Consider the following 22,282-nt stretch of genomic DNA (forward strand, 5'->3'; position numbering starts at 1 on the left):
AATACAAGAGGAGAGAAGAGAAGAAGAAAGAGATAAATTAAGACAAGAGGGAAGAGCAAAAGAACAGAGAAAATGAAGAAAATGAAAGAAAGAAAGTGTTTATATTTAAATATATGTATTATATATGTGTACACACATATACACTCAAGAGAGAATGAAAAGGGGGAAAAGAAAAGAAAGAAAGAAATACAAGACATCCAAAAAGTCTGCCTGAGACTTTTGACATATTCCATATATTTCTTTTATACCTTTCAGCTACCCGGACATAATTTTATTTATCATCGTGTATTTTCTCTTAATATTAGTCTATCATCTAATATCTGGCATCAGCAAATGCCCTTTTTTCAGTGTTTCAGACGTAGTTGACAGTTGAAAAAGTGAATGTCACATCTTCCTAGCTCTTTGAGGATTGTTGTGTATATAAGATAGTAAATGTGAGAAGCTTATTATCTTTGAAAGGTAATAAGAGGAAATATATACAGGACTGTATGAGCAGGATGTTAACTAAATTAGGTTAGGGATGAGCTGCTTGTACAAAATATTCTTGGATGCTTCTGTCAGAAACAGAATTTTGGACCAGGTAGACCCTTGGGTTAACTCACTATGAGCCTTGTTTTTTAGGGTGCTGGTGGCAGTGATTTGGAAACAGGAGAACTATGGCCCATTGATGGTGCCACAGTGAATAAAGTGCCTGTTCTGGAGTCAGGAACTTATCTTCCTGAGTTCAAATCTGGCCTTAGACACTTATTGCTGGATGACCGTAGGCAAGTCACTTAACCCTCTATATCTTAGTTTCCTCATCTGTAAAATGACCTGGCTTCTCTCAAATCAACACCAGATCTAGCCTCTGAATAGGTTCAGAACTCACAAATATTTAAGTTTAACAAATTTCAAGCAGAAGATATTTTTGAAGAACTTCACAAAAGGTCTCTCAAATTGGGCAGGGGTGGGGAGGCAGGTCAGCAGCATAGAGTGACCTGGGGTGGAGAGATTTCTCTCCATGGGAGGGAGAGGGAGAATCTACGAGACGCTCTTAGCCAAAATACAGCAGCATTGGCTACTCTATACTGGTTCCGAAGCCAGTAGATCAGCAAACTAATTGCAAGACCTCCAACATAACTACGGAAGGCAAAAAGTGAACCCCTGAACCCCAGCATAATTTGAGACTTGACTATGCCCACCCAGCAGGGAAGGAAGCCAGTAGCATTGGCCCTAGGGCAATGTGAAGCTGCTGTTGCCTGTAGATGAAGCTTGGGGCAACCTTCCCTTTGCCCTAAGAGTAGACTTCAACCTTTAAAAATGGGCAAAGGGAGCTCTGATAGCTATTATGGAGACAGGGAAGAACCTAAAAAAAAACCCTGAGGACATTAAAGGCAAAATGTCTCCAGGTGAATTCTTAAAGAATGATATGAGTTGCTCTCCAACTCAAAAGGTTCTCTTGGAATAATTCAAAAAGGATCTTAAAAGAGATAAGAAAATGGGGAAAGGAATTGAGAGCTTTGGGAAAGGAAATACAGAAATTGTCTGAAGAAAATAACCTTTAAAAATAGATTTGGTGAAAGGGAAAGAGAAAACAACTTCTTAAAGATAGATTTAGCAAAATGGAAAAAGAAAAAAGCTCCTTGAAAAACAGAATTGATGAAATGGAAACAGAACAACTCCCTAAAAAAAAAAAAATTAGTGAAATGGGAAAAAAAATTCAATGAACAAAACAACTCATTTAAAAATTCACTTAGCCAAGTGCTAAAGGTGATAAGAGAAAAAAAAGTTAACTGAAGAAAATAATTCACTAAAAATTAGGATTTACCAAATGGAAGTGAATGACTCATGAGAGTCAATGAGACATCAAGAATCGGTTAACCCCCTCTCCCCACCAATGACAAAAAAAAAAACAGAAGAAAATATAAAAAAACTTCATTGAAAAAACAACTGCCTTAGAAAATAGGCCCAAGAGAGACAATCTAAGAATTATTGGACTACCTGAAAATGACAATGAAAAAAAGAGCCTAGACAACATCTTTCAAGAAATCATCAAGGAAAACTTCCCCAATGTCCTAGAACCAGAGGGTAAAGTAGTCATTAAAAGAATCCATCTATCACCTCCTGAAAGAGATCCCAAAATGAAAACTCCAAGGAATATTGTAGCTAAATTTCATAATTATCAGATCAAGGAGAAAATACTACAAGCAGTCAGAAAAACATAATTCAAATATTGAGGAGCCACAATCAGGATTACCCAGGATCTAGCAGCTTCCATTTTAAAGGATCTAAGGCCTGGAATATGATATTCTGGAGGGCAGAGGAATTTAGACTACAGCCAGGACTCAACTATTCAGGAAAATTAAGCATCTTTCAGGAGAAAAGATGAACATTCAATGAAATAGGGGATTTTCATTTATATTTAATGAAAAGACAAAAGCTGAACAGAAAATTTGATCTTCAAATACAGAATTCAAGAGAATCATAAAAGGGTAAAAAGGGAAGAAAAGAACTATTTTTTAAAGGTTGAAATGTTTACATCACAAATGAAAAGATATGTTTAATCCTTGAGAACTGTATCTTTGTTAGGGATATATTTACAGGGTGTAAATATAATTTTATTTTATTGTGATGATATAAAAAAGAAACTAAGGGTGGAAAAGGGGTTGTACTGGAAGAAGAGGAAAGAGGAGGTAAAATGGGGTAAATTATATCACATGAAGAGGCAAAAAAATGTCTTTTATGGTTGAGTGAAAAAGGGAAGGGATGAGTATTGTGTGAACCTTGATCTCATTGGATTTGGCTCAGAGAGAGAATATCAGATGTATTTCGTTTGAGAGAAAAACTTGTTACACAAAAAAAGAAACTTGTTTCACCCTATAGGGAAGTAGGAGGGGAAAGAGGAGCTAATAAAAGGGAGAACAAAAGTAAAAGGGGAAAGGGATAAAAAAGGGGGAGAAGCTGTTAAAGAGGACTGTGCAAGGTAGTGATCAGAAGCAAAACACTGGTGAAGAGAGAAAGGGGGGAAAAGAAAAAGAAAAGTATAACTTGGGAAAAATAATATGGTGGGAAATACAGAATTAGTAATTTTAACTGTGAATATGAATGGGATGAACTCTCCCATAAAACAGAATCAGATAGCAGACTAGATTAAAAGCCAGAATACTACAATATGTTTACAAGAAACACATTTAAAGTGTAATGATAGCTACAGAGTAAAGGTAAAAGATGGAGCAGAATCTATTTTGCTTTAATTGAAGTTAAAAAAAAAAAAAAGCCTGGGTAGAAGGAAATGGCAAACCACTATGGAATCTTTCCCAAGACCACCCCAAATGAAGTCACGAAGAGTTGGATGCAGTTGAAGAAAATGACTGAACTAGGGCTTGGATTAAAGTTGTAAAGAGATATATCTAGATTCCACATTAGAAGGAGCTTCTTTACAATTAAATTGTTTTCTCAATTTTCTTGTCTGTAAAGTAGAACAGCAGTAAGACAGAGGAGAACCCTGTGAAGAATGAAGACCTTCGTTCCCATACAGCAAAAATTTTAAAGACCCTGATATCAACACACAATTGTATAATTTTAGAACCAGAAGGGACCTTAGGGACCAACTACTTTACCTTCTATATTTTATGTATGAGGAAACTAAGGTCACAGCCAAGGATACAAACTTATAAAAATCAGGTCCCTTTATAGAGGAATTTTTGCCCAAGAAAGTTTTGTTTCTCACTTGAAAATGAGGGGGTTAATGCTAGAAATGAGCTCATTTCCAACTAGATTTTTACTCTGAGAATACAAACTTTTCTTTAACCTTGGCTCTGGACTCAGTTATTCCATTCGTTCAGGGTAGGTAATAGTAGGATCAGAACTAGAAAGCACATTTGTGTCCATCAGTCTTCTTTCTTCATACTCCATAGTCCCAAATTATAATAACAATGATAGTGTTTCATACTGATTACCAGCCTGGCTTGGATCTTAATCATTTCAGTTAAATCTCTGAGGTTTTAGAGGTGAATCTTCTTTTTCTTCTTAAGAGGCAAAAAGGATTAGAAGTGAAGATTATTCATCAAAGTAGGAGTAATGAGACATGTAGACAAGGAGTGGGCAGGTCTGGGTTTTGTACTTCCCTTGAAAAGGACAGCAGCTGACCTTGTGTGATACAGCCCAGATGGCCAAACTGAGATATAGTGAAAGACACTAAGCTGAAGATGAAGTGGAGGCAAGTTACCAAGTAAAATGGTCTGGAAAAAAGCCTAGAAAAACAAAACAAAACAAGATAACGTTAGAACTGTGGTTGAAGAAAGCAGAAGAAATTTGACATGCCATATGAACAAGCTTGCCTGAAGTTACACAGCAAGGGAGCCAGGAGTTAGTGGTACCTTCCTTTAGTTAATATTAGTAAAGATAGATAGAGATAGAGAGATTGATAGATAGAATATAGTTTGGTATATATAATGTTAGTATATATGCACCGTGTTAGTATATGTATATGTTGATGTATCTCTAGTTAGTCTTGATCCATATCTTGCCATTGGACCCAAATGGCTCTGGAGGGAAAATGAAGCAGTTGACCTTGAAGCACAGCCCTCCCTCACTTAAATCCAAATTCACCTGAAGTCATGGTCTTCTTCGAGGATGAAGGACAACAACAACAATCTATATATAATGTTAGTATACATATAGTATATGTTTATAATGTTAGTATATATATATATTAGTTTATATATGTTAGTGTATATAGTATATATACACATAAATATATATTATACTAATGCTAGCATGTACACACATATATTCATAGACACACACATGCATGTATATGCAATATACATACATGTTCACATCTGAGGCAGGTTTTGAAGCTATCACTTCCTGACTTCTAAAACTAGCCCCTGTCCTTTATACCAGGTGGCCTCTCAAAATGTTTAGAACCAACGATTTTGCCTAGAGCTTAGTTTACTAGTAGCATAGCTTTGTTTTCCAGCTAATGTGTTGTATAGTTCAGAAAAGTCCACATCCTTCCTCAGTTTTTGCAGTTCACAGAATACTTATTAAAGCCTTTCCCAATCCCCATAATTCTTGTGCCCTCCCTCTGTTAATTGGTTCCTGTCAATATGTTGTTTGTGTAGAATTAATTGCATGTTGTCTACCTCATTAATCTGTGAATTCTTCCAGATCAGAGACTGTCTCTTTTTACATCTTGCTTTATCTTCAGTGTTTAGTGTAGTGTCTGGCACACAGAGAGTGATTAATAAATCTGGATTTAAATAAAACTGGAAGAATAGATTACTACTTTGAACAGTTCATTTTATTTCTTGCCAAGTCAGGAACTGATCCTTGGGATCTCCCCTAGCTCTGAGGCTGAAGATGTCTAAAGGCTGACTGTCAACTCGTGCTTCTCTCCTACCTGGATGATGAGGAAATGGTCAGCTTCTATTCTGCCCGTTTCCATGAGTGTCCTCCAAAGGGGGCTGAAGATGAGCAAGTGGACAATATGTACTTGAAAATTCAGCAAGGAAATTGGGCTCAGGAGAAAAATAGACCTTTTCCAGGATATACTGATTAGTCCTTGAGGAGCAGTGGGGAGAGGGAGCTTTCTTAAAAGTCCTGTGAGAAACCTGAACCCACACTGTTGGTCAGTTTTGTCCCTGGCTATACTATGGGAGAGTTTTGGAGGATACCACTGATCTATTCTTTATGTGAATGCCTAATATCACAGCTCATGCATACTTTAAATTAGACTCCCTCCCCCCCTTTCTCTGATTTGGTCTATACCCTGATTCTGGAACAGCAGGGCAAATGACTCTTTGCAGGTGAAGCCTTTATATTTGCCATGACTTATCTTACTGACTCTGACTTGAGAGGTTGGTCAGTCAGTTGGACAGTTAACCAACAAGTGCCTAATATGTGCCATTGTGTTTTGCACTAGAGAGACTATTAAGGTATGTAGGATCTTTCAAAGGATCTTATTACTTGAATGTAAAGATCATAGATATTAACTTAATTGATGGGAGTAGAGAGATTCAGGCCTGTGAATTCATCAGTATGCAAGGGGAGCTCCTGGTATGGAAAGTCTTTCTAATAATGCCAGATCCCTTACTCAACACCTCCCACCAATGAAGTCATAGATTAACACAAAGAAACAAGTCGAAGAGCTATTGTATCTCCCTTCATGAATGACTGTGAAGCTCAAATGAAATAATGTTTGAAAGTGCTATTTAAACATGAAAACATTACAGAAATTTCAGACACACTTGCCTGGTTGTTGCTGCAGTGGGTAGACTGTTAGACCTGAAGTCAAGAAGATCTGAATTCAAATCTTACCTCAAAAACTTACTAAGATGGTGACCTTTCCCCCTTGCAAATCAATTAGCTTCTCAGCCTCACTTATTAAATGGAAGAAATAATAGAGAATACTCCTGGGGTAGTTGTTAGGATCAATTCAGATGAGGTATGTTAGGTGCTTTGCAAACCTTTGCAAAGTGAATTAAATGAGTGCAAGCTGTTATTATTATTTTGGGAAAGCCGAAACTATGGGGTCCTAGGGATTGAGAGGGGACCTGTTTTTTAAGAAAGGTCCTTGGACATTTTTAGGGGAGGGTAGAGCCTCAGCTCAGAGAAGGAACAGAGGGCAGTGAGCTCCACTCGGTGATGATGTTCTGTGCTCCAGAAATATGCAAATGAAATTAAAGATTGATTTCACAGAATATTTTTAGCAAAGTGTGAGTTTCAGTGTCCTGGAAAATGTTCTCACAGGTATTGATTTTCTGCAGCCCTTGAGGATTCAATTACATGTCATCAGCCTAGTTCTCTCTTTCCAGCTCTATGGGTACAGACATGTCCTTCAGAGCTCAAAGGAACCTTCCTTATGAAGGTGGAGACAGCTGAGAGTCTGCACAGGCTTGGGTCAGGCAAAACTTCTTTATGGTTTTCAGTGACCTGGAATTAGAGGTAAAGGGGTGATAGAGGCTATAAGGCAGCATTATATGGTCAGGAAATCTGGGTCCTGCTCTCACTTAAGGCATAAGTTGGTGAGTATGACCTTGAGCAAGCCATTTCCTTTCTTTTCTTTACTCCTTTCCTTTTTTCCTTTCTCTCCCTCTCCTCTTCCTTTTCCTTTTAAAAGTTTTACTACTGCCATTTGTGTTGTGATTGTTCAGTCATTTCCAACTTTCTACGGCCCCATTTGGAGTTTTCTTGGCAGTCGTTTGAAGGGTTTGCCATTTCCTTCTTCAGTTCATTTTATAGATGAGGAAATTGAGGCAAACAAGGGTAAATGACTTGCCCAGGAGCTTGTAGATGTCTGAAGCCAGATTTGTGCCAGCAAGATGAGTCTTTCTGATTCCTAGCCTGGTGTTGCATCCACTTCACCAACTAAGTGCTCTGGCTTGTGTTTTATACCACTATTGTTATCTCCTAATTATATGCTGCTATACCCATAGCACCCACATGATCACATATAAACGTCTCCATTTGGCATTCAGATTCTGGCCCCTTCCTACCTGTCCAGTATCCTGACCATTCTTCTCTATCCACACAATCCTGTGATTCAGTAATTCTGTTCTATTTGTTATACCTCAAACATTACAGTCTCTCTCTCTCTCTCAACTCTGTCCCTTTGTAGCTGCACTGCCAATTCCTGGGCTCTCTCTTCTTACTTCAGTATCTTAACCTTCTTGATTTCTTTTGAGACTTTGCTCATATCCCCCCTTTTTCAAGAGCATTTTTTTGCTTCCCTAACCCCTGAGCTGCTACTGCCTTCCCATCTGAAGTAACGTAGCCTTCCACCTACTTTGTAGAGATCTTGTATGTGCCTTATTATATATATATGTTGTCTTTTCCATCAGGATAGGAGTTTCTTAATTTCAGGGCTACTTTCTACTCTTTTTATATTCCCCCTTCTTAGCGCAGTACCTGATACAAGAACACTTAGTAAATGTTTGTTGACTGACTGATGGAACAAAAATAAAGAGGTAAGCATAGTCAAACATCAGAGTGAGCACATATAACTTTTATGCAATATTCTACTTAATTATAGTATAGCAAGGACATGATCAAGGAAATATACTTTATGAGATTACAAGGCATGAGCCTTTGTAAGAGAAGGGCACTTCCAATGGAAATTGGAGATGGGCTATGACTTCTTACTGGGAGATAGAGTGAATTTCTCATTGGTCCCTTAGTCAATATTTTTTTTTTTTGGCCTTGGGTCTCTTTGGTACTTTTGGTACTTTTAGATCTACAAAAAGATCAGAGAGGAAATTTCTCTTCCTTCATTTTCTCCTCCTCACCCAAACAATAGTAGTTTTCCAGAAGTTTCATGAATCAGTTGTAGGCTCACGTAGGTAAGTAAACCCTACTAGTTAGTGCTAACTGCTTCTTCTGTGAGTTATCATTGCTGCTGAGGGTGAGGCAGGAAATGACGAGTTCAGTGATTTTTAGAAAAAGATGGACTTACACAAAGTAATGAAGAGCTAAGTGAGCAGAACCAAGAAAACATTGTATATAGTAAAAACAATATTTTTTAAAAACAACTTTGAGCAACTAAGTCACTCTGACAAATATAAATAGCCAACTTACCAAGGCCCTATAAAGATATCTGCATCTAGAGAAAGACCTCCCCCCCCCATCTCTCTCTCTCTGTTTCTCTCTGTCTCTCTCTCTCTCTGTCTTTCTCTGTCTCTCTCTCACACACACAAACACACACACACACATACATATTTGTCTCTAATCGTAGTCATCTCTATGGAGATGGTGGGAAGGGGGAAAGAAAGTCACAAAACTATTGTATATTTTAAAAGAATAGCAAGCTGTACATAATAGATCTGCAACTTTAGGGAGAGAGAGACAGAGACAGACACAGAGAGAGATTGAAAGAGAGAGAGAAAGAGAGAGAGAGAGAGATTCCAGTGTCATCCATGGGCTCTCCCTTTTTTAATGCATGTAGTTACTCACTTTAGGCTTTTAAGTATGTTCCTAAGGCATCAATTTAAACCTAAGATCAGCTTCAATACTAATCTCTAGATATCTTCTTCTCAGAATGATTATCGGAAGCTCTCCATGCAATGCAAAGACTTCGTGGTGGGTGTACTAGACCTTTGCCGAGACTCTGAAGAGGTTGAGGCCATCCTCAATGGAGATGTGGATTCGATGGAGGCAGTAGTTGGGCAGCGCCATAGAGCATCCCTGAGTCGTGTAAAGCTCGCCATCAAGTATGAAGTAAAAAAGGTGAGTAGGAAGAATTATGTTGGTAGCCAGCATCATGTTGAAGCAACATCTAGTGCTCATGCTGTGAGTACCAATGGACTTAAGATGAAATTTAATTGGGAGCAATTAGTGAAAGAGGGAATAGTTTCCTTTCTATTTAAAGGCTGGAGTAGAGAGCATCTTGAAGTCAAGAAATCCTACAATATGTTCAGTTGTTGCTGAACAGACGAATACAAGCTCAGAATACTCTATCGCAAGTTGGGCACAAATAATTTGTCAGCCCAGAAGAGGATGTTTGTAGGACTATATAATCTGTTAAAAAATTATTGTGATATTTCATTACGATAGAAGACTATGAGGATTTGGGAATGATGAGCATGGAAAACAGAAAATTGAATGTTGGGGGTATAGGACGTGATAGTTTCATTCAAGTACTTTTATTTGTAAAGGGAATTAGACTCACTGTGTTTGGTCCCAAGACTCAAAACAGTACTTGATAGATATTGCAAAGGGGCAAAATTAGACTCCAACTCACGCGGGCTTCTTGAGTCAGAACTGTTCAAAGTAAATTGGGGTACCTCAGGAAGTGATGAGCTCTGCATTACTAAAGGCTTTTTGGAAGGCTACTTATCAAGAATGTCGAAGATCTCTTCCAGGCCTAATATTCTGTTGTTCTGTGAACTCAACCCTCAAAATTCTTCAAATAACTAAATGTTTTTCTATGCTATGGCTCCTGGATCAGGGGATTAGGATGAAAATCAGAAGGAAATTCAGATTCTATCAGAAACAGTTCAAGGATATGTCCTGGGGATTGTGCCCTTAGATTAACATATATTAAAGGCCTAATGTATGCCAAGAACTCAATCACGTGCTTAATTAATACAATATTATTTGGTCCTCACAACATCTCTGAGAAACAGGTGCTGTTATGATACTGATTTTCCAGTTTAGGAAACCGAGGCAGGTAGATGTTAAGTTACTTGCCCAAAGTCACATCAAAGTCTGAGACTAGATTTGAATTTAGGTCTTCCTGAAGCTATTCACTGTGTCTCCTAGTAGCTTGTTAGGAAGCATTTTTTTCCATCAAATTTGATTCTGCCTCCCTGCCATATCCATATATTGTTCCTAATTTTGCCCTCTTGGATTACATATCACAAGTCTTTTTATTTTTCTACATATCAGTCCTTCAAGTATTTAAAGACAGTTTTTGTGACCCCATGGGTCTTCTTCAGGCTAAACATTCTGTGATCTTTCAACCCATCTTTCCATGGTGCTTTCTCAGGATCTTTATCATCCTCATCATAGTTGCCCTCCTTTGGATGCTCTTATCAATGTCCTTCCTAAAATGTGGTGCATATAATAAAACACAGTGCTCTAGAAATGGGGTATCTCCGATGGGACTGTGGACCATGGGATGATGCACATCCTTGTTCTGGATGCTATAATATCTCACAATGATGTCTAGGAAGACACTCACTTTGGGACTCTCACACAACTGACTTATCTTTAACTTGTTCTTCACTGAAATCCTGAAATCTTTATCTGGTCAATTGTTGCTCAGTCTGCCTGGTTTTGGATCCCATAATTCTGTGAAGGCATCTAACTTGTGGTATAGACCCTCCATGGAAAATGAACTGCATGAGATGAGGAGATTGCAGTCTATACCAGTGGACAGAATACCTAACCTAGTGAACTCATGAATCCATAGAAAATTTTTATATTTCAGTCAACATGAATAGTGACTTTGAACTGTTAAGGGAAGCAACATGGAGAATGGAAAGATCATTAGATTAGGATCCAGAAGATGTGGGTTCTATTCTCAGGTTTGTCATTTTTTTTTTTTTGGCAGCGAGGCTTAGTGGGTCAAAAACTGGCCTCGGAATAAGGAAGCACCGGTTTCAAGTCTCACTTTGGGGCAAATCATTTTACACTTCTCTCTCTAAGATTATAGAAGTTGCTAAGAAAGACTTAGCTACTCTGCTCAATACAATGATCTAAAACAGTTTCTAAGGACTCATGATGAAAAATGCTTCCGCTTCCAGAAAGAGGACTGAAGAACTCTGATTGAAGTATGATTTTTTCACTTTATTTTCTTGTTTTTTTTGCAAGCAACATGGATAATAAGGAATTTTTTATGATTTCACAGCATAATTGCACAATTTTTCATGATTTCACATGTATACTTAATATCATAGTGCTTGCCTTCTCAGTGAATAGAGGAGGTGAGAGAGAGAATGTGGAACTCAAAATTTTTTTTAAAATAATTTTTAAAAGATATTTAACTTGCAAAGTAGAGGCAGACCTGCATTAGTAAGGGGAGGTTCCTCATGTAGAAGTTTCCTATACTGTACCAATGAAATCACAGGTCATCTCCCTTTTCTCCTCCCATCATTCATTCTCTGGCAGTGCACACAGAATATAGTTATCTTGTCCATATCATGACTTTCCCCATTACAGTTTCAATATACTGTGAGTCAGCATAAGAAATTTAAAGGGAAATTTAGGAGTTGTTTTGAGGAAGCAACAGATGACACACAAAGGTCAGCAAACAATACAGAAAACGTTTAGAAACTCAGAAATGTATAAAATATGTTGAGTATTATATAATAGCAACATATTTTGTCTTTTAATATTATAATAATTTGGACTTCTTCTCAGGCACAAAGAAAGGGCCAAAAATTTTATGTAGAGTTTTCAGATCTCAGGGGAACCATACCTTTAACCCCTGTGATGTGGAAGAGATTAATGTATGCTGAAAGGAAAGCCTATTCTATCCTTACCCTCACCAGTCCTCTACTTCCCTCTCCATATGACAAAGAGGTTGGACTTATATCTGTAAGACTTCTTCCTACTTTTATCACCCAGTGTTGATTTTTCATTCTCTGGAAAATCTTCTGTCAAACTATGATTTGAGTTCTATTGGTGCCATTTTAAAATACCATACTCTAGAATAAGCATTATCCTCTTTTTCTTTACTCTACTTTCCCTCATCAACTTGCTGATTATAACTTAGGGCAGAGGCAATGACTAATTTAATGAAAATTGGTGTGTGTAAAGACTTGTATTTTCTCTTCATTATGTTTGAGAGCTCTCCATCCCTTACCTAATTACATTTGTGAAACTATATCATTATGTTGCTGAACTATGACTTACACACTGAAGCACCCATATGTTTTTTAAGGAAATAGAGTTAGGCTGTAATAGATTAAGACCATACTCTCAGTGGGAGGGCCATAAAGAAACCTCATGTCCAGCTGTTCTTTCTTCAGACATAGTTTCTAAATATGGTTTGCTTTCTTTTTTTAATTTTGTTTTTTATTATAGTTTTTTATATACAAAGCATATGCATGGGTAATTTTTCAATATTGACCCTTGCAAAACCTTCTGTTCCAACTTTTCCCCTCTTTCCCCCCACCCCCCTCCCCTAGATGGCAGGTAGTTCCATACATGTTAAATATGTCAGAGTATATGTTAAATACAATATATGTATACATATTTATACAGTTATCTTGTTGCACAGGAAAGATCGGGTTTAGAAGAAGGTAAAAAATAACCTGAGAAGAAAAAACAAAAATGCAAGCAAACAGTAACAGAAAGAATGGAAATGTTATGTTGTGGTCCATACTCATTTTCCAGTGTTCTTTCTTCGGGTGTAGCTGGTTCTGTTCATTACAGATCAATTGGAACTGATTTGGATCCTCTCATTGTTGAAGAGAGCCACGGCCATCAGAATTGATCATCATGTAGTATTGTTGTTGAAGTATATAATGATCTTCTGGTTCTGCTCATTTCATTTAGCATCAGTTCATGTAAGTCTCTCCAGGTCTCTCTGAAATCATCCTGCTGGTCATTTCTTACAGAACAATAATATTCTATAACATTCATATACCACAATTTATTCAGCCATTCTCCAATTTGTGGACATCCCTTCAATTTCCAGTTTCTGGCCACTACAAAGAGAGCTCCCACAAATGTTTTTGCACATACAGGTCCCTTTCCCTTCTTTAATATCTCTGTGGAATATAAGCCCAGTAGAAATACTGCTGGATCAAAGGGTATGCACAGTTTGATAACCTTTTGGGCATAATTCCAGATTGCTCTCCAGAATGGTTGGATCTGTTCACCACTCCACCAACAATGCACCAGTGTCCCAGTTTTCTCACATCTCCTCCAATATTCGTCATTATTTTTCCTGTCATCTTAGTCAATCTGACAGGTGTATAGCGGTATCTCAGAGTTGTCTTTACTTGCATTTCTTTGATCAACAATGATTTGGAACACCTTTTCATATGACTAGAAATAGTTTTAATTTCTTCATCCAAAAATTGTCTGTTCATATCCTTTGACTATTTATCAATTGGAGAATGGCTTGATTTCTAATAAATTAGAGTCAATTCTCTGTATATTTGGAGATGAGGCCTTTAACAGAACTTCTGGCTGTAAAAATATTTTCCCAGTTTATTGCTTCCCTTCTAATCCTGTCTGCATTAGTTTTATATGTACAAAAGCTTTTTAACTTAATATAATCAAAATTTTCTATTTTGTGATCAATAATGATCTCTAGTTCTTCTTTGATCACAAATTCCTTCCTCCTCCACAGATCTGAGAGGTAAACGATCCTGTGGTCTCATTTATTTATAATCTCATTCTTTATGCCTAGATCATGAACCCATTTTGATCTTATCTTGGTATATGGCGTTATGTATGGGTCAATGCCTAATTTCTGCTATACTAATTTCCAATTTTCCAGCAATTTTTGTCAAATAATGAATTCTTATCCCAAAGTCTGGGATCTTTGGGTTTGCCAAACACTAGATTGCTATAGTTATTGACTATTTTGTCCTGTAAACCTAACCTATTCCACTGATCAACTAGTCTATTTCTTAGCCAATACCAAATGGTTTTGGGGTCTGCTGCTTTATAATATAATTTTAGATCAGGTACAGCTAGGCCATCTTCATTTGATTTATTTTTTCATTAGTTATCTTGAAAGTCTTGACCTTTTGTTCTTCCAGATGAATTTTGTTGTTATTTTTTCTAGGTCAGTAAAATAGTTTCTTGGGAGTCTGATTGGTATAGCACTAAATAAATAGATTAGTTTAGGAGCGAATTATATTCACTCAATCTATTCAGGAGGACTTAATAGTTTTCTAATTGGTTGGATCAGACTTAATTTGTGTGGAAAGTGTTTTGTAGTTTTGCTCATATAGTTCCTGACTTTCCCTTGGCAAATAGATTTCCAGATATACTATCGACAGATATTTTAAATGGAATTTCTCTTTATATCTCTTGCTGTATGTTTTGCTTTCTTAAAATAAACAAACAAGGGGCAGCTAGTTGGTGTAATGGATAGAGTACCAGAGCCCTAGGTCAGGAGGATCTGAGTTCCAAACTAGTCTCAGACACTTAACACTTCCTGGCTGTGTGTTCCTGAACAAGTCACTTAACCCCAATTGCCTCAGCAAAAACAAAAAAGCCAAACAAGCTTATCCCTTTTATATTTGTAAGAGGCCTCCTCTCTTCCCCAAATTAAAATCCTGATCTAACAATTTGCCCTAGAGAAGGCAAGGTACTATAATAAACAAGTGACATGTGTTGGGATAATGTTGCATTGTGGGTAGTTTGTAGAAGAGAAGACCTTATGGGTAACCGAGCTAGCAATAGAGAATACTTTGATTCAGATCCTACTTCAGACATTTACCTTCAGCAAATCACTTAACTTTGGTTTCCTGCTTTTTTTGTTATTAAGAGGAAAATAATTTATATATAAAGTGCTTTGCATATTTTACAGCACTTCATAAATGCTAGCTATTATCTGGTAAAATATTGTAGTCTCACAAGTTTTGTTTTGTGTTGTTTTGTTTTGGCCTGAGCCTTTGATTTCTGTGGTGTGGAAATTCCTTCTGTTGATAAAGATCATCAGTCTGTTCATAATGTATATATAATCTTAGAGATTTGCCAAGAACATGAGAAAATTCAATGACTAACTAGTATGTGACAAAAAGAGTAGTTAATCCCAGATCTTCCTTATTTCCATCCAGACCTCATTCTATTGGGCCATACAATTTCACAAATATATTTTATTTTATTATTATTTTTAATAATAGCCTTTTTATTTTCAAAATACATGCAAAGATAGTTTTCAACATTTACGGTTGCAAAATCTTGCATTCCAAAATTTTCTCCCTACTTTCCCCCACAGCCACCCTTTGACAACAAATAATCTGATATATGTTAAACATATGCAGTTTTTCTATACATATTTTCACATTTATCATGCCGCACAAGAAAAATAAGAAGAAAAAAAATGAGAAAGAAAAAAAAAACCAAGCAAACCACAAAAAAGGTGAACATCCATAGACCTCCTTCTGGATGCAAATGGTTCTCTCCATCACAAGTCTATTGGAATTGGCCTGGATAATCTCATTGTTGAAAAGAGTCACATTCATCAAATCTTGCTTATTTGATCATATAATCTTGCTATTGCTGTGTACAGTGTTCTCTTGGTTCTATTCATTTCACTTAGCATCAGTTCATGTAAATCTCTCCAGGACCTTTTGAAATCATCCCTATGATCATTTCTTATAGAGCAATAATATTCCATAATATTCATATATCATAACATTCAATCATTCCCCAACTGAGGAGCATCTACTCAATTTCCATTTCCTTGCCACTACAAAAAAAAGACTGCTACAAACATTTTTGTACATGTGGGTCCTTTTCCCCTCTTTACAATTTCCTTGGGATATAAACCCAGTAATAGCAGTGCTAGATCAAAGGGTATGCACAGTTTGATAGTCCTTTGGGCACAGTTCCAAATTGCTCTCCAGAATAGCTGGATCAGTTCACAACTCCACCAACAACATATTATAGCCCCAGTTTTCTCACATCCCCCTCCAACATTTATCATTATTTTTTCCTGTCATCATAGCCAATCTGAGAGGTGGTACCTCAGAGTTGTCTTAATTTGCATTTCTCTTATCAATAGTGATTTAGAGTATTTTTTCATTTGACTAGAAATGGTTTCAATTTCTTTGAAAATTGTCTATTCATATCCCTTTACCATTTATCAATTGGAGAATGGCTTGTATTCTTATGAATTTGAGTCAATTCTTTATATATTTTAGAAATTAGGCCTTTATCAGTCCTTTGGATATAAATCTTCCTTTCTAATCTTGGTTGCATTGATTTTGTTTGTACAAAACCTTTTAAATTTAATATAATTAAAATTATCCATCACAAATGGAATTTGTGTAAAATTAAATTTCATTTTTTAAAAAGCTAACAAGCATTTGTGTTATTTCCCTCTTCTTTCCCTTTTCAGAAAAAAGAAAAGAAAAAGGCAACAAAATTATTCAACAAGCATTTATTAAGCCTGGAGTTAAGATATAAAAAAAGTTAGACAGTTTCTGTCATTAGGAAGCTTATGTTCTAAAGGGAAACGTTGACACAAAAAGAGGAGTTAAAAAACATAGGAAGTGGGGGGGGGTATGATATAAAAATCCAGGAATTCAGAAACTTAGCCAGTAAGGAAATGAAATATGACTTGAGGTTCACCCTCAAAAGAGAGACCTGTAAACAGCTGCTGAATGGGAGAAGGGAAATGATCTGACAGAAGAATGCTCTAAGGTGAGAAGGATCCAAGTGCTGAGGAGAGTTCCAGGGTTAGAACACAGCTAAGTCATGGTGTCTACATTCAGAGAATCAGACCCAGCTAAGAAGAGAACAAATAGCATCATGAAACAAAACAGAGTCCCATAGAAATTTTATCCAAAAACGTGTCTTCTGTATCTTGTGTCCATCTCCAGGAGGCAACATACTTTACATTGGTCCTCTGATTATTACATTATTTAGAGTTCTTAAGTTTTAAGATAATTTTTACAGTGTTGTAAAACATTGTAAAATACATCGTTCTTTTGGTTCTGCTCACTTCTCTCTGCATTAGATCATTCATAGAAGTCTCCCCAAATTTCTCTGAAACCATTCCCTTCACTATTTCTTACAGCTCAATATCATTCTATCACATTCACAAACCATTTGTTCACTTATTCCCCACCCTATAGGTGTCAGTTTCCACAACTATATTTTTTTTTTATAAAGAGCTAGTTTAATCCAAATTGTTAAACATCTCCTGCAATTGGGAAAATATGCTATACTTTTGAATGACTCCCATGCTTCTTCATGACATGTACTTTTGTGACTCAGTTTCCTCACTTGTGCTTGACTAGATGTCTCTAAGTCTTTGAACTTTTTAATGCCCATAGCAATGATGCTATATGGCCTCATGTGCTTATGAGACACAGAGTGGGAATTGGCACCAGAGGACCTGGTTTTAAATTCTAGCTCTTCTCTTTGCTACCTATGTGATCATATTAACTCATCTCCTGTATTTATTAAATGCTTATTGTGTCCCAGGTGATGTGCTAAACACTTTATAAATATCATTTGATCCTCACAGCAACTCTGGGAGATATTCCTTTTACATTTGAGGAAACTGAGGTAAACAAACTTTAACTGACTTGCCCAGGGGCACAGAACTAATGTCTTGGGCTGGATTTGAATTTAGGTCTTCCTGACTTCAGACCCAGACAAGAGAGAGAAAAAGAGAAAGGAGAGGGTTTCTGTATTGGATAATTCTATACTTTCTCTTTCTGTCTCTGGCTACCTCTGCTTCTGTTTGTCATTATCCTTTCTCTCTTTTTCTTGGGGCAATGCCTCAGTACCTGACTTTGTGTTAAGTTGTAATCTTTTTATAATCCTGTAATCTTCTGTTATTCAATTTCAGATCTCTGTTTGACTTTATGGGGCCCCTGGATTGGTCAGCTGAGAGAGAGAGAGAGAGAGAGAGAGAGAGAGAGAGATTATATATATATATATATATATATATATATATATATATATAAACATAGAGCATATGGGAATATATGTAGGTGTGTGTGTGTGTGTGTATGTGTGTGTGCCAGAAAGGGAATGAAATGTGACTGGTCTGTGCCCATCCTCAAAACAGAGACTTGTAAGGAACTCCTTGATGGCGTATAGATAGATATTTACATAGATACATGCATACATACATACAACACAGACACATAGACATACTATATATGTGTGTGTCTATCTTTATCTATCATCTATCCATATCTCACTCTCAGATTCCTCTGAAATGAGAATACTTTCAAGTGTCAAACCGTTTGGACTCATATTCCCAGCATCTAATACCAAATTGGAGGAGAAAAGATTCAGAGGTATTCAAGAATGTGGAGGCTGTTGTGTGGAAGAAGGATTCAGCCTCTGCTTTGTTCCATATGGCAAAACTGAAAATTGACTACAGATTTCAGATTCAGATATACGCCTGAAGTAGGGACACACTTGGAAGCAATTGGAATCACCTTTGGAAGAAGATGGGGCCCTCTTCATTGATTGAAAAGCTTTAAAAAAAAGATTAAATAGATACTGATTAGGCAGGTTATAGTGAGAATCCTTGTTCAAATGTGGCTACCAAGGTCTTTTCCAATTGTGAAACTAATTTTATGGCTCTGTAAATTTAAATGGAATCTATGAAAATGGATTATTATTTAATACTTTACAAAGTGTTGTTGTTTAGTTGGACCATAGCATGGCAAGCCCTTCTGTTCTCCACTATTCCTCTAATTCTGTCCAAATTCATATTACACTTGTTTCATGACACTATTTATCCATCTCATCCTCTTCTGTTCCCCTTTTCTTTGGCCTTAAATCTTTCCCAGCATCAGGGTCTTTCCCATTGAGTCCAGTTTTCTCATTTGACCAAAGTATTTAAGCTTCATCTTTAGTATATGATCCCTCAGTGAATAGTCTAAGTTAATTTAAGTATGGACTGATTTGATCTCCTTGATGTTCAAGGGACTCTCAAATCTTCCCCAGCTCCACAATTTAAAAGTGTCATTTCTGTGGTCCTCAGCTTTCTTTTTAGTCCAATTCTCACAACCATTTGTGTTATGGGAAAATCATTGCTTTGACTATATGGACCTTTGTTGGCAAGGTGATGTTTCTGCTTTTCAATATGCTGTTCAGATTTGTCATAGCTTTTCTTCCAAGGAACAAGCATATTTTAATTTCATGGCTTCAGTCTCCATCTGCAATGATCTTGAGCCCAAGAATATTAAATCTGCTACCGCTTCCATTTTTTCTCCCTACATTTGCCAGGAAGTAATGGGAACCAATTGTTAAGATTAAAATTTTTTGATGTTAGACTTCAAGCCAACTTTTACACTTTCCTCTTTCATGCTTACCAAAGGGCTTCTTAATTCTTCTTCAATTTCTAACATCACAGTGGTACCATCTATAAATCTGAAATTGTTATTTCTCTCAGAAACCTTAATTCTGACTTTTGATTCAGTCTGCCTGATATTTCACATTTTTATAAAGTACTTTCCTTATAATCAGTTTGTGAAGTAAGTTGTGGTTTTTTTAATACCTTACTTTAGAGAAATTGAGTCTCTCTGTGTGACTTTGGAAAAAAAAATAAGCTTCTCTGAGACTCAATTTCTCCAAAGTCACATAAGTAGTTTGAGTCAGGACTTGAATCCATTCTTCTAATTACCAACCCATTTCTGTTTATATTGCACTTGGGGACATAGATCTGTTGGTCATATACACCAAAGTGCTCCTGTAGTTAAAGTGCCAACCTTAAGAGTTCAAGGATACAAAAAAGTTCAAGCCTCATTTTACAAATGAGGAAACAGACTGAACAGGTGAATCATCTTGGAACTAGTCACACAGCTGTCAAGCATCAAAGCTGCATCCTGAACTAAGGTCTTCTAAATAGAGTCCAGGTGCTTATATCCTGCTGCTTCTCTCTGTTAAACACAGAGATTAGTTTGAGTAGTGACTCCAGCTGGTGCATCCTAGAGCTGAAGTCTTTGAAACTGTCTAGAGAACCACTCAACAAAAAGAAAGGAAGCAAAAAAAAAAAAAAAATGATTTCCCTTTTGAGACTTTTAAATCTACAAGTTGGCTTTTGATATTAATTTCATAAGTAGGATTAAATAACTCAATCAACATTTATTAATGCTTCCCCTCTGTTAAGAACTGTACTGAGCATGGGAGTGTAGAAACAGAAGTCAATCACTGCTCTCCAGAAATTTAAATGCTAATGGTGGAGACAATATGCATACATATATGTGTGTCTATGTATTATATATATATATATATATATATATATATATATATATATATATATATATATATATATACATGCACACATATACATACAAGTAAACATATAGGTATATTTTTCTGTATGTATAAATCCCAAACCTTAGCAGGTTTTTGTCTCTGTCTTTATCTCTGTCTCTCTCTGTTTCTGTCTCTCCTTTTTCCTCCATATGTAGATATAGATAAGATTGATATAGACAGCCAGATATAGATATCGGTATCTATATCTATGAATCACATGTAATTTTCCTTCAGCCTGCTACTTGACTCCTTAAAATATTCATTCTCATGATCCCAAATTCTAGGATAATTCAAGAGTACTAAAAATACCTCCTTGGAAATAAAAAAAAATCTGTAGACTGTTTCAATATTTCCTTATTAATTATTAAAATTATACATCTTATTAATTAATCAACTAGCTTGGCATTCTCTTCCATAGTTTTTAAAATATTATTTATTTAATAGATAATAAACATTATTTCTTTAGTAAACTGGAGAACTTTCTTTTCCTTTAAGTGATTATTTATCTGTCTATATCAAAACACATCATTGCTTAGGTAAATACATATTAAAGTAATTGGCTATACAATTTATTAACAAGATAATCAATGATAACACAAGGACAAAAAAATAATAAAACAAGAACAACTGCAATGTATAGGGGAAAAAAATCACAGCCAAAGTCACCTTTGGCTGCAGGACAATTTTTGACTTCTCATTTATATAACCTAGTCCTACCATCCACTTGTCTCATGATACCAAGTCTCTTCTCAATAATTCTGTACATCCATTTTGTGAGATAAAAGTAAAAACAAATTTCTAAAGAAATATGTCTTCTTCATCCTTTCTTTACTATAGCTTACTCAATCTTTTTCCAGTGGAGACAGAAAAAAATTCCTTCATACTTCTTTATTCCTCCTAACATTTTCATCATAATGTTTTTTCACCATATTAAAATTAAGCAGTTCCTCCAAGAAATTTTTCCTCATCCTCTCTCTGATGTCTTTGTCTCTGTTCCCCTTCTTCTCTTTTTTCCTCCTTTTCTCTCTCTGCCTCTCTCCCTCCCTCTCTCATTCTTCCCCTCTTCCTTTTCTTCTCTCCTCTCTTTCCTTCTCTCCCTCTCCCTCATCCCCACTCTCTCCCCCTCTCTCTTTCCCTCTTTCTCTCATCCCTCCTCCATCTCTTTCTCTCTGTCTGTCTGTATCTCTTTTATGCTTTTATTTAAACCTCATCATTAATTGTCTTTTCTCAGTTCCTCTACATAATCATACCTCACAATTCTATTATTCTCTAAACATCCTTGACTGCTAAAAAATAGTGGTCAGAGATTATTCTGCTGGAACCAGAAAAGGAGATTCATAAAGGTGATGCTTGATCTGAGTGTTAAAGGAAAACAGGAACTCCCATGTGACAGAGTTGGGGATAGGGAAGTAAAGTATTCTGGGTATAAAGAATGACCAGTTCCAAGTTACTGAGATAGGGAATGTAGCACTGTTTTTGAAGGATAGCAAGTATTTGAGGATGTCTGGACTATAGAATATGGAAAGGAATAATTACTTTTGGGAGGAGGATTGTGAAGGTAGGTTGGGAATTTTATGTGCCAAGCAGAGATTTTCTTTTTAATCCTGAAGATAACAGAGAGCCATTGTTGTTTACTGAGGAAGGGGTGATATGGTTATATCTGAGTTTTTGGAAGACCACTGGTGTGAGGGTGGGGGATGGATTGAGAGGAAGGAAAAGATTTGAGGTGGGAGACTAAGTGAGAAGGGAAAGGGAAGCAAGGAAATATAAGAGGAGGGGAGGAAAGGGCCAAGGAAAGGAAAGACAAGGAAAATGAAGGAAGGTCATTAGATTTGATCATCAAGAGTTCATTGACAGCTTCAAAGGAGATAATTTAAAT

General features: G+C 36.4%; 1 protein-coding gene across 4 annotated transcripts in view; it reads left to right on the plus strand.

Moving 5' to 3' along the window:
- Positions 1–22,282, plus strand: part of TRPC3 (transient receptor potential cation channel subfamily C member 3) — a 103,020-nt gene that overhangs the window by 31,683 nt on the left and 49,055 nt on the right. For all 4 annotated transcript variants that reach the window (XM_031941314.1, XM_031941315.1, XM_012551893.3 and 1 more), the window contains exon 3: positions 9,019–9,207. In XM_031941314.1, the coding sequence (XP_031797174.1) occupies positions 9,019–9,207 (189 nt within the window). The remainder of the gene's footprint in view (positions 1–9,018; positions 9,208–22,282) is intronic.

Source organism: Sarcophilus harrisii, chromosome 6 (assembly GCF_902635505.1).
Source record: "Sarcophilus harrisii chromosome 6, mSarHar1.11, whole genome shotgun sequence".
Lineage (NCBI taxonomy): Eukaryota > Metazoa > Chordata > Mammalia > Dasyuromorphia > Dasyuridae > Sarcophilus > Sarcophilus harrisii.